The 12,488-nt window shown below is 35.9% G+C and overlaps 1 protein-coding gene across 26 annotated transcripts in view; it reads right to left on the reverse strand.

Annotated features, from left to right (window-relative positions):
- The window catches only part of DLGAP2 (DLG associated protein 2), a 463,300-nt gene that overhangs the window by 143,022 nt on the left and 307,790 nt on the right, over positions 1-12,488 (reverse strand). For 7 of the 26 annotated variants that reach the window (XM_062626230.1, XM_062626226.1, XM_062626224.1 and 4 more), the window contains one exon: positions 12,184-12,216. The exons of 10 other annotated variants lie outside the window; for them this stretch is intronic. In XM_062626230.1, the coding sequence (XP_062482214.1) occupies positions 12,184-12,216 (33 nt within the window). Of the gene's footprint in view, positions 1-9,332; positions 9,683-12,183; positions 12,217-12,488 lie in introns of those variants that run through there. 9 more of the 26 variants (XM_062626235.1, XM_062626246.1, XM_062626236.1 and 6 more) reach the window with 3 other exon arrangements.

Raw genomic sequence — 12,488 nt, forward strand, 5'->3', positions numbered from 1 at the left:
ACACTGAAATCACTTCATCCCTCTTCCACTTCCACAAATAAGGTGCCTTATCATAACTGTTCTTTTGAGAAAGATGTATGGCCAGCCTTAGTTCTTGAAATCTGTGTGAGCAACACAGCATAGTTAGCCGGCACTCAGCTACTTGGGTGACCACACTGTAGTGCAGGGACTCACATTCCAGCCCACTTCAGTTCACTATGGCAGATGTATTCACAGGCACTGAACGATATGGTTCACTGAACCGGTACATGTCAGATTCAGATCAGATGTGTCCAAAAGGGATGACCCTGTCCTACAATAGGAAAGGCTGGATAATTACACCTACAAAGAGGAAAGGAAGGTTTGATCAAAAAAAATAAAGACCAAAGAAACAGTTTTTATTACTACTTACCTTTCCTGCAGGTACAGTAATAAATATTCTAGCAATGACCCTCAAAATGCTTGGAGGAACACTGTGCAAGTCTTTTGTCAGATCATGCCTTGCTTGCGCAAGGAATGCACTTGCTCTGGGATGTCTTTGAGATGATGGCCATACAAGTGAACCTAGATGACAAATTATGGTGGCAAATGGAAGCTGAAGAGTTCAAAGAAGATAACCACTCTGTTTAATGAGGTTATTACATGTTATGACTGAGAAATAGTTTTTTTTAAGGGGAAAATGCTTCCTATATTTATATCTTAAATGTTTTAGTGAGTGCATCTCCTTATTCATAAAAAATGATTTCTTCTCATAACATTTACCCATTTTATTTGGATCACATGCTTAACGTGAATACAGTGTTTCAGGGAAAACATCTTTTGCTTGGCTTGTTTCTGATCTCTTGCAGGTACATAATCCTCCATTTAGCAACTACATAATTTGATAAAATAATATTATGGGGAAAATGAGTTTCAAATTCTAATTTGTGATTTGAGACAAATATAGCACTATTTTATTGAGTAAGAAATGAACAGTTACAGTGGGTGCATCTTGCATGGTGTGGAAAGTGAGAATGCAGGTAATTCTCTGCAGGGGAAAAAAAAATGTTTGTTTGGATTCAGTGAAAATGCTTTATAAGATATAATGGGAAACCAGGCTTTCTTTAAAATGCATGAGGGCTTAAGCTACACTTCCAAGCCAATTTTAATATTGAATATTCCTGGCTACATCTCAAGTTAAAACAAAAAAGGATATAAAAGGGATACCAAAAGGAGGCAGGTAAAGTCCTAATTGCAACAATGGTTAGACTGCTTTTTCCTGTAGCTGTATGTACTTAAACCATTGGCAATGGGGATATAAATCAGATTTAAAGGTTGATGTCTTCCCAATTATGTTGCAATTCAAAAATTGCTCAGTTAATGATTATGAAAAATATTTCTTTGGAATGGTGTATTATTTCAGCAGTTGCTCCTGGGGATTACTGCCCAATGCTGTCATTAAAACAAAGCAAAACCCTGATGGTGGGTGATGTATAAACATTTCTTTATTAGAATAAGATGTCATAAGAATTGTAGTTCAAGCGCTTACATAAAAATTTGTGAGCTACTGTTCCCATAGCAACAGGCAACATAATTTAGCTAACATAGCTGCTTTCCATTCTAGGGGCTTCATTGTCACTGCAGTTTACAAAATACAAAAGTGCTTCTAAGACTCTGACGCGGTAAACAGACAAAACATGTTGGAAACATGTTGAGGAAGGTATTGCTTTTGTTTCAGGTGTAAGCTAATAAAATGCTTCCTTCTCAGCTGTGCTTCATGGGATTCTCTACCATCCTCAACCCTTGGTTCTCCTTAAAGTGCAAGAGATCCAGTGAAAGGCACCTGAAGCTGGCCTGCTGTTATGCTTGTCTGATTCTTTTTGGAATGTGCAGAAGCAGCTCCTTTGCTGGCAAAATCCCTCTTTCTCTCCTTCCTCCCCATAGTTACCAGAATAAGATTCACTTCAATGCAGAGAGTCAGCACAACCTATCTGGGGCACCTGTTAAATCTCATATTGAGCCTACACACAGTTACTAATTTAACACACTGCTGACAGTTTCCCATAGCCGTCTTTTGCTTCCCCAATGGTTCTGTGAATCTTGTTGTGAATCTCAATCACTTTAAAGTACTTTTTTAAAACATGACTCCATAGTTTCCAATTTAAAGAAAAGTCTGTGTAAAAGTTTTAAAATAAGAATGTAAAGAAACACTAGACCTAAAATTCTCAATACAGGTACTTGGAAATTCCACACCTTGGTGGCTGTGGTCTAAATGGAAAGATCAGGGGGAGCACAGTCGGATTCTATCATCTACTGGAAGTTTAGGATTGCCAGCCTGCAATCCTTGACTTTCAGAAAATAGTATCTCACACTATTTTCTCGGTGATGCTGGAAAAATTCCTTCTGGAGGAGGCATCTAATTGATGTCAGCAAGTGAATCACCTACTGTGCATGGGTAAGGAATGCTTTTGAAGGCAAGCTGTATTGGCCACTACATTTGATAGACTCTGTAATGAAGTGCTGGCTCTGTCTCCAAGGTTCTCCTGTGCTGAGCCCCTGACAGGGACCCTAAGGAACTCAACTCTTCACAGATCTTTCTTCAACAAGTATATGGAAGATAGATAGAAACACTAAGCTGTTAACTTCACAGCTGCAAATTAATTAAGCATAATATTAGGTTATAGAAAATTTATCCAACTTTGAAGGTATTTTCTTATTGTGGCGAGTTGAACAGTGCACCAAAACCAGGAATTGACACAGGTAGTTGGAAAAGCAGCTGTGGTGATGGAGCACAATCAACTGTCCTGTAGGTAGGTAACACGAAAACGTGACAGCAGAAATTCAGGGATCTATGCGCGAGATGCAATATATGTCACTCATGAACTTCACATAAAAGCCACATAAAAAATATCCATGGCAGCTAGGTGGCTTTTATCAAACTACCATGCAATGCATGTGTTTTTCCAGACAAAAATGCTATGACACAAAGCACTAATTCTCTATTTCTACCTCCATGCAAACAAATACGCAGAACCTGCCTATTTAATTCATACCAACTCAGCATGTATCCTCTAGCACTTTGATGATGGCTTAAGTGTTCAGCTGATATAAAGAAAAAAAGGATTACACCTACTTCCGGAATTATTACAACAGTATTTTTATCCTGCAGTTGAACATACACAATAAATGAGCATTACTTGAATGAATTACATTAGCCTTTATTGTCCTACAGAACAAATTCTGCAATCCCCTCTCACAGACTTCATCATAGCAATTTCCAGTTATTGACCTGCAAGGCAGGTTGAGTATGCCTGCCAAGCTAGAAAGAATAGTAACTATCCTGTTCCTCGAAAAAATTGAGTATTAACCACCAGGAATATAAAAAGTCATCTCTATATTAACTAACTGTGCCTAGTCTTGCATTAAAATCAAACACACATACACAAGTCACTGATCTTGGCAGAGAAGTTTCACACTACCACATCCAAAATTTCTGGGTATAGGAGTCACAAGCGTATTTAGACAGAGGTAGAGACAGCTCTGGAAAACACTAGCTGCTATCATCTCTGATCCTTATGATCGCTTCCTGGGCCAAGATCTGAATCAGAAAACAGTTCTAGAACTATGTTAAAAATAAAATTTAAGTTATATCATCAATTTTACTTTGAAATGGCAAAGACTGTGTATGGCATTATAACTTTGACCAGTGTCATTTAATATTTTCAGAAGAATACGTTTATACAGCAGTATGATTTGTTCTTGTTAAGAATCTTGTAAAAGCAATGACATTCCTGACTGCTGATCTATTCAAGACATTAAACTTCTGTGCACATTTTGTTGGCTTGTAGAGAGTTATCTGAATACCTATTCTCCTTGGTATAGCTTTCATAATTCAAAACTGAGACTGCTCATTTGGAGAAAGGGGAAAAAAAAGGTCTGAAACAAACACAAATTTCAAAAATATAATCACATTTAAAGAATATCCTGAAGTGGCATTGTTTTAGATAAAATAATCTTTGAGAAAGCAATATTTAAAGAATAATTAAGACTACAATATAAAACTATCATTTAAAAATCTTCCTTGTTGCTTACACACAGAACTGAATTTCATAAAGGAGTGCTGCTTGATCACTTAAGTGGCCATTGAGGATCATAATGGTCATGATTCATATTGTGCCCTGGAAAACAGTTCTAAGTCATAGAAAAATGTGTAATAATATGAACTACTTATTTTATAAAATATTCTAGATTCAACCTTCAGCTGCTACAAGCTGGCCTAAACACGTAATTAGCATTGGACAGTACGTAATCACAGTAAATAGAAATCTTGACAATGCAGTATTACATGCTTGTCTATTTTAAGCAACTACCAAAGCAACTACCAAAGCAACTACTAAAATTTTAAAGCATTTTCGATATTTAGCTGTTAAAAAGGCTATATCTTATGCATGTTATGAAAGTGAGGAAATTAAAGGACACAGATTTTAAGTGAGGAGGCAAAGTTTTCAACTAAAATTGAAGGCTCAATAGCTAAACACAATACTTCATAGATACGTTAGAATTTATAACAACTCCACACTTTGGCAGATTAAGTCAAATTTATGCTTTGAGCCAACATGGCTGTCCTCTTTTCAATTTGAAATCTAAATTATCTTCCTTAAGGATTTGCCTTTGGCTGTAATTCCAGTTTAATATCTTTCTTTGTATGAGTTCCTGTGGACTATAGAATTAGTTTAGAACATCTGAATATATTTCTTCAAGGAGACTTTAACAATTCAGAGTCTTCTTTTGACCTGGTTCTGTTAACATTATGAAGTGCAGGGGCTATTTAAGATTTTCAACAACATAATAGGCTCAAAACAATTTCCAGCAGCAGCACAGGCTAAATGTAGAGCAAGAATAGTTGAATGACAGCACAGACAAATCACTGCCTTAATAGAACATTCGGGGTAATTTGACAAACCCAATGTCATAATTACTGTTGCCCTTGCAGCTTTCAAATAATTATGTTGCAGATTTTTCTAAAGAGAAATGACTATTTAAAGAAGAATCAAGCCATGAATTCATGTATTTGCAAACTAGAAAAACATCATGTAGCTCTGCAGTACCTAACTAAGTCCAAGCTATTATTTTCTAAAATTTTATTTCCTTTTAATTCTGTTTGGTGGTAACAAATGAGGTATGTAAGTACTCTAATTCTTCCTGTACCCTTAGCATGAAATATCCCAGAACACTTATAAATAATAATTAGTAAAATATAAAAAAAAAAATTAAAAGTATGATTAAAAATTAATCCTTAACTTGATATTAGATATGACCAAGAATTACGCAGAACTCATCAAGACTTTATATAACTCATACAAATGTCTAGGTAAGGAGTGGTAGTATCTGTGCCTCTCTACCAAGAGCTATTTATACAGTTCTTGTAGAAGAATTATAAATCATATTGAAGAACTAAAGAAATGAGATCAACTAATCCAAAGTTTAAAATAAACTCATGTCGCAAAGCACCAGCATCATGTCTGTGGGGAACGCTTAATTTTAAAAGAGTATACAGCTCCTTCTAATTCTGAAATTACTTCATTTTCAAGAAAAGTTTGTATCCCCCCCCCTTTTTTTTTTCCACATATTAAAGGTGAAGAGGTGAAATTGAGGATAGATAACTTAATATTTAAATAATGAAATTCACACAACTATCAAGTTCCTGCAAAATTAGTCATTTTTGTCTGTTTTCCTGTCTTTGTTACTCCATGACTAAGTCTGCGTTCTGGAGCAGGGATACAACATAGCGCTGTGCATGCCCCAGCTCAGCTTCCCCAGTACACATGCTGAATGCATCCAGATTCCTGGAAAGGTTTGCTCAGTGACATGCAAATAAGTTTCTATCCCTTTGAAATAATTTTTTAAGTCTTTCTCCCCAGTGCAAATCCACATATCAGACTTATCACTTTGGTACGTAGTACTTAGTTTTCTACCCACAGGTTCATCTGGCAGCCTGATATTTTGAACAGCACGACTGTGCACAGTTACATCCTAATTAAGACTCTAAAGGCAAAAGAAGTATATTGTACACAGAAGCTTTCTCCTTACAGTTTTCACTTGAGACAAAAAAGTCAAGGTGCAAACAGAGATGTGTAAGAAATTAACAGTTAAAAACGTTATGAAACCTGATAAGGCCTATACCAAATGAAGTGTAATAGATGAAAGAAGGCTTATTTCTTCTTTGTAGCCCTGTCCATTGAATTTTACAGAACAAAGGGAGTTCAACTGCGAGTGATCTGTTTTGCTTTGTCTACTAGCTCATCATACTTCACCCCATTATGGTTTGATGTCTTTCATTTTATGTTTTTAGTGTTGGGTTTTTTTAATCAAGCATGTACTCAGCCTAAGCTGAAATGTCTTGCTCTCTTTGAATTTGGTGTAAATCAAAAATAATGTCACTAGAGTTCAGTAGAAAGGTTAGAGGGAAAGAAAAAACCTACAATCATTTTTCCAGACTTCAATTCATTGGGCAGGCATTTGCCTGGATAAAATCAAGAGGATGGATAGCCAAAAGCATCTATGAAATAACATCTCCAAAATTTATTCTTTAAAGATCTGTCAACTCTAATAAAAAAAATGTTAAATTTTGATATTCTGTTGTTGATATTCTTGTACTAGATACCACTCCATGTTATTTGTTCTAAAACATCCATTCTTCATTAACAATCTGCCCAACCTTAGACATGCTTTGGGCAAAGGCAGAGAAAAAGGATAAAGATGAGACTTTCTGCACCTCTGACTCAATACTACAGTAACTGCAAATAATACGGTTGAGCAGACGCTTTCAGATAAACTTTGATTTCAGCCACAAAGCCCCTCTACTGATGTAATGAATGAAACGTCCATTTAACTTTTAGACCTAGCAGATCTGTGAATGGGAAAGTGCACAGTTCAGTAGGCTATTAACTAACCTGTGAAATGATGCTTATTATATGGACAAGGTATTATTTTTTCTGGAAAAGGAGCAGGTTGCCAACAACTACTTTGATCAGATACACCCAGGAATTAAAATGGATATTTTTGTTCACATTTGATTAGCATTTGAGACCCTCTTTCTCTAAACACTTCCCAGAGGACTGCACGTACAAAATTCCTATCACAGTTAGAGCTATTATATGAAGACCTGAGAATGCTAATTTCACTTAGCTCTCTTAGGTTTACCAATAGTGCTGAAGACAACAGCCTTTTCCCTAGACTGTTAAATGACTTTCAAAAACAAAAAAGGAAGCATTTTGAAGTTGAAATCTAGCATTACATCTTCCACAATGAAGAACAGTTAGAATAAATAATCAGTCACAGATTTGTCCCTGAGGTATTCTGTAAAACCCCAGCTTATTTAGAAGAGTTGGACAAAATAGAATTCATCATTAACAAAATGAAAAACAAAGTCTGTAAATCTTACTGAAAAGTTTGGATACCTTGGGGTACTAGTAAAGAAAGAAGAAAACACTCTGTGCCAAGGCTGAATTAGAAGTAAATTCAACAGAGGCACAAGGTGCATTTGGATTATCTACTGTAGAGTCCTAACTCGGACAGCAGCTAATTAGTACATATGCAATCAGAACAAGAGTTCACAAGCACGCTTCACAGCCACTGGAAAGAAAACCATACAACAGCTATTAGATATGCAGTTGAATGGGCATAACTCAGTGTAGCAATAAATACCTTGGTGCCTTTGCAATTCCAAGGCATGAGCTCATATCTAAAGAAAACCCCAACTAGTATTTTCTCTGTCTACAAAGGGACTTGTGAGAGAGCCATTCTCTATATCTGGGCCATTGCACGGAAAAGGAATGCAATGAATGAAAGAGCTATGCTGCTGCAGACACAATTCATAAGCAGTGTATTCCTAAGGAAATTCCCCCGGGAGCCAGGGATCCCTCAGTTTGGCCTTTATACACACTGCAGTTTTATGCATCTATCCAAAGTCTTACTATTAAGTCTGTTATATAAAATACATAACTTATTCTTCAAGTAAAAGCTAGAGTCCAAAACACCATCTTTTCCTTACTACTGAGGGGAAAAAAAAATTATAAAGAAAGCAAATAATTTATTTGGACAAAGTACTACAACAGCTTGGACAAGTTACTGCCACCAAAATGTGTTATAAAGCAAATAAATAGAAGACTGGGAACATCTGGGAATAAAGACCTACACCATGGAAGATTCTATTCTGTGAGACAAAGGCCCAAGGAACGGTTTAAATGCATTATAATCTGGCCAGTTTTGTGGCACACTTACATGTTAGATAGAAAAACATAATTCTGGAACCCAGATCTCTCAAGGTTCTACCGTGAAGGCATGGGTGAGATTATGAAGGAATGTAATTATCTAAGGAAATAAGGGTAACTTGCTTAAGAAGACTGAGAAAAAGCCTTCAGTTACAGGGACTACCAGCACCACATTTTTTGTTTAGCAGGCTCCTGAAAGTCAGGAAAACTGTTATATCTTTACAGACTTTGAAGACTTTATCCCTTTTTTTCATCCTGCTCCCTAGAGACATATATGCTAGCTAATCCTCCTTTCTCTTTGGAATAATGATCACCCAAATCTAGGTGCCCACCGAGGTATAACTAGATTGGAAGAGGCTAGATTTGCTGTGCTCCAAAAGAGGCATTCTCTTCCTCCTCTTATCTCATGTTAACCCCATCAAACTAGAGGAAAACCATTCATTCCTATTCTATTAGGTAAATTTTGGGATCACCACTTGGATTGCTTGACACGGACACTGCAACCTGAGCTGGCAGTTGTGCACTGTAGTTAAATGCCTAAAAAGGAAGGGTGAGAAAGGAAGTGTAATGTACAAATACAAATTTACTTTTCTTCTATATACAGCATTTACAAAATTTCTACATGAACATATTCTTTATAGTTTTTGAGAAAAACGGAGAGTTCTTCGGACAGCTGTCAGAAAACCAGTCTTACAGTGTGAGCCTTAAAGAGTACAACATACCCAATTTACCAGAAAGAAAGTTGAGAGATGTCTTGACTACTAACTATAATTGTTTAGTAGTCATAAGGGTGTTAAAATTGTGATAATCTAAAGATATGGAGGATCAAGGTTTGCAGATCAAGGCAATAACTTCATTAAGCCAGGTGGCACAGCCAGAAAAGGAACACAGACTTCTATGTGGATCCTTTTCCACGACACTGCAAATCAGTATTTCATAGACACTTGTTCAGAAAACATATCTGAAAAAGGGAGACTTTTCAGTCTTAGTGACAAAGGCATAGCAAAAGGAAGACTGGCAGCTGAAATTAGACAAATTCAACCTTTCCACAACATTGCAATTTCCTAGCACTAAGGGTAATTAAATATTGGAACAGCTTACCAGGGGAGCTGGTGGACTCGCCATCGCTTGGAGCTTTAGGACGAGATTAGATATCATTGTAAAAGAGATGCTTTAATCCAGGTTCTGGAAGTTCTCAACATGCCCATAACACTTGCAGCTCTGCATTAAGACAATGACTATAATCAAATCTCATACTTTAGGGTTTCAGCTAATCAACTGCAAGGGTTATAAAAAATTTATTTTTCCTTTCACATAAAAAACAGACAGATACTTTGGTGTGGTTTATATTCTGATCTGTCTCTGAAGTAGCAGAGATTGCCCACATGTACAGAAAACACAGGGGAAGCTGATACAGTGGCCAGTGGTTATAGGGAAAGTACTTCACCTGAAATTCACCAAGCAGTTACATCCTAATTGAGCTCACATGAATCTGAAGCCATCTGGATGCAAAACACCTGGGAAATGTGTGATTAGGTCAGAAGTTTAGCTTTCTGTCTGGGGTTAGCACCCACTCAGCATTGCACCAGCACAGTTATGTGACTTTTGGAAAGGAGCTGTTTCATGCTTTGCTTTCGGTCAAGGGTCATGTGAAAAACTATTGGATCACCGTACGTTAGAGGTCTTGCTAATGAATCTTGCTGGATTAGCTCAGACAGAGTGCTTTTCCCAAGGTGAGATAACTGTAAATCTCAATTGAGTTTGCTTTGTGTTCAGTGTGAGATCCAAACCACCTGTTAATACACTAAGATCATCTGGACGTATCTCATCTAATTAAGTAATTGCTATTGAAGAAGCATTTGATTTTTACTGTGTCTTGAAGTTCATATAGAGTTACTAGAGTTAAATAGAATTACCACGTTTACACACAGATATCAGGACAGATTTAGTGTTCAGTGTTTTCCAGTATAACCAGATACATAAGCATCCCTTTCAATGTTTAATACAGCTACATTTGTAATTAAATATACAGTCTACAATATTTTAGCAGAATAGTGTCATGACTTAATTATTAAATGCAAGTGAGTAAAGCAAGACAGGACATTCTGCTGCTTTTACAGTTGTGTGTGAAAAGTGTATGTCTCCACCCTGGCAAATCATGAAATGGGAACTGTTTTCACTAGAGTTCTGTGAGCTGTCCAGTGGCATGGCTATACAGTGAGTCTCCAAACAAAGATCTATGTAAGTCAAGTCCCTGTTTCCAGGCTTTTATTTTTCTCAGCTACCTATACTCTTCTATTACATCTGTGCTACATAACAGGCCATTTGTGTACAGCTACACCTGGAAGGTAATGCAGGCATATAATTTACCTGTCTAGCAATTCAGGACATTTTCCATACACAGTAAGGATGATGTCAGTATAGGCCATTCTCATTATGTTAAGATTGTCATACTTCAGAGTAAGAATGGGACACGCCATGACAGCACTATCTAGTAACACAAAATATTTGTGTAAAAACAAAAGAAGACTCAATTTTTAAAAAGAAAAAAAAAATACACTGATACTGCTTGTCTCAATGTCTATGTTGTTTATACATGCATATATATGACAGCAATTCTGAAGATCATGTTTACAAGATGGACCTATAAAGCAGTACCATGAGTATCCTTACTCAAGGAAAACCAGACTACGCATAGTCTCCTCATCTGGGATGAAAATGGCAAAATCTGCCCTTACAATCTTCTGACATCTCACACAGACATCACTTGTTTGCTGCTGTATTTGAGTACAAATAGCTCTGACAGACTCTGTATCTGGATCTGCTCCACACTGCACACAAATTTCATGATAATAAACTTCTAATAGTTTTTTGATCATTTGTTCTACTGAGATTCCTGCAGCACATCTAATGCCACAGTGAAGGAATGCTTGGGAAACCACAAAAAAATAAATCTACTGTCCCATAGATTTTAAAGAATACTTTTTTAAACAAAAACTGAAGGAGGAATATTATATTATGAAATAGACACATTAGAAGCCAACTACATAATGAAGACTAATATTGTTCTAATGATATATACAATCACAAAATTTGACTGAATCTAGGGTACAAAAAAATATTCCTTAGCTTTCACAACCTATTCATTTGGAGGATTATGCAAGAGAATTTTGAGTAGAGGAAGTATCTGCACATTTGCAGCAGAGATTTACCTTATCTTATGGAATGCTCACTTATATTCCTCCTGTGCCAAAAGTTTTACTCAAGTAACACAGAAGTTCACGTGATCACTGAGCACCAATTTTTCCACTGTTATATTTCTGTGAAAAAATTCCCAACCCCAAATGTTTGAATTATTAAACAATTATAGTTGTAAGATTCTAAAATTTTTAATTGAGTGAATAATTTTTAATTTCCACACAGCATAGAAATGGATGCATACAGGCAAATTAACATAATTGTGTTCTCATCCTTTTTTAATTCTCTACTGAAATTATGTTCTTGCTGTTCAAAACCTGTTTCCTATATATTTCTAGTAAAAGAACTAGAAATTCAGCCTTGTATTTCTTGCGTCTTAGCTTCCCTTAAGAGGTGGTTCTTTTTTTTTCCTTACAGAGTCATGTACAAGCTTGAATTAACTTCAATTATTTTCATTAGGATTTGGTATTTTGGATTAATGCTTCTCCCTGCTTTGAATTGTTTAATATTAAAGATACCACTGTTAACATTTAAAGCAGACTTTCAGTTCTATTCTTCAAACTAGTGCATGTAGTAGCTACTTCTTCATCTATCTGAATTTTTAAAAAAACTCTAATAGTATAATTTTGACATGTAACAAAATGCTGTCAGAAGCACACCAATTAAGTTTTACCCCCCACAAAGGAAAACTCAATAAATTCAATATAACCCAGACCAAACACAGAACATAATCTAATCTAACTGTCCACTTTACCTGGAAATGCATGCCCTGTTAGAGAATCCAAATCTGAAATTAAAACAGTGAAAAATAATCTTTAACACTAATTTAATATTAAAAAAATCTGAAAATTCAAAACCAAACCTGATACCAAATATCACATTATCATCAACATCAAATTTGAGTCATATATATATATATATATATATATATATAGATATATATATGAAAAGCAAAACCAGAAAACTTAGCATTACATTATGGAGATTTTGCTTTCCACAGTTTTGTAAAGATGTAAAATGAGATCTGAAGATGAAAGTCTTGAACACTTATGAGAAATA

This window comes from Pezoporus occidentalis, unplaced genomic scaffold, assembly GCF_034315485.1.
Source record: "Pezoporus occidentalis ecotype Australia unplaced genomic scaffold, CSIRO_AGI_Poc_V1 ctg29, whole genome shotgun sequence".
Classification (NCBI taxonomy): domain Eukaryota; kingdom Metazoa; phylum Chordata; class Aves; order Psittaciformes; family Psittacidae; genus Pezoporus; species Pezoporus occidentalis.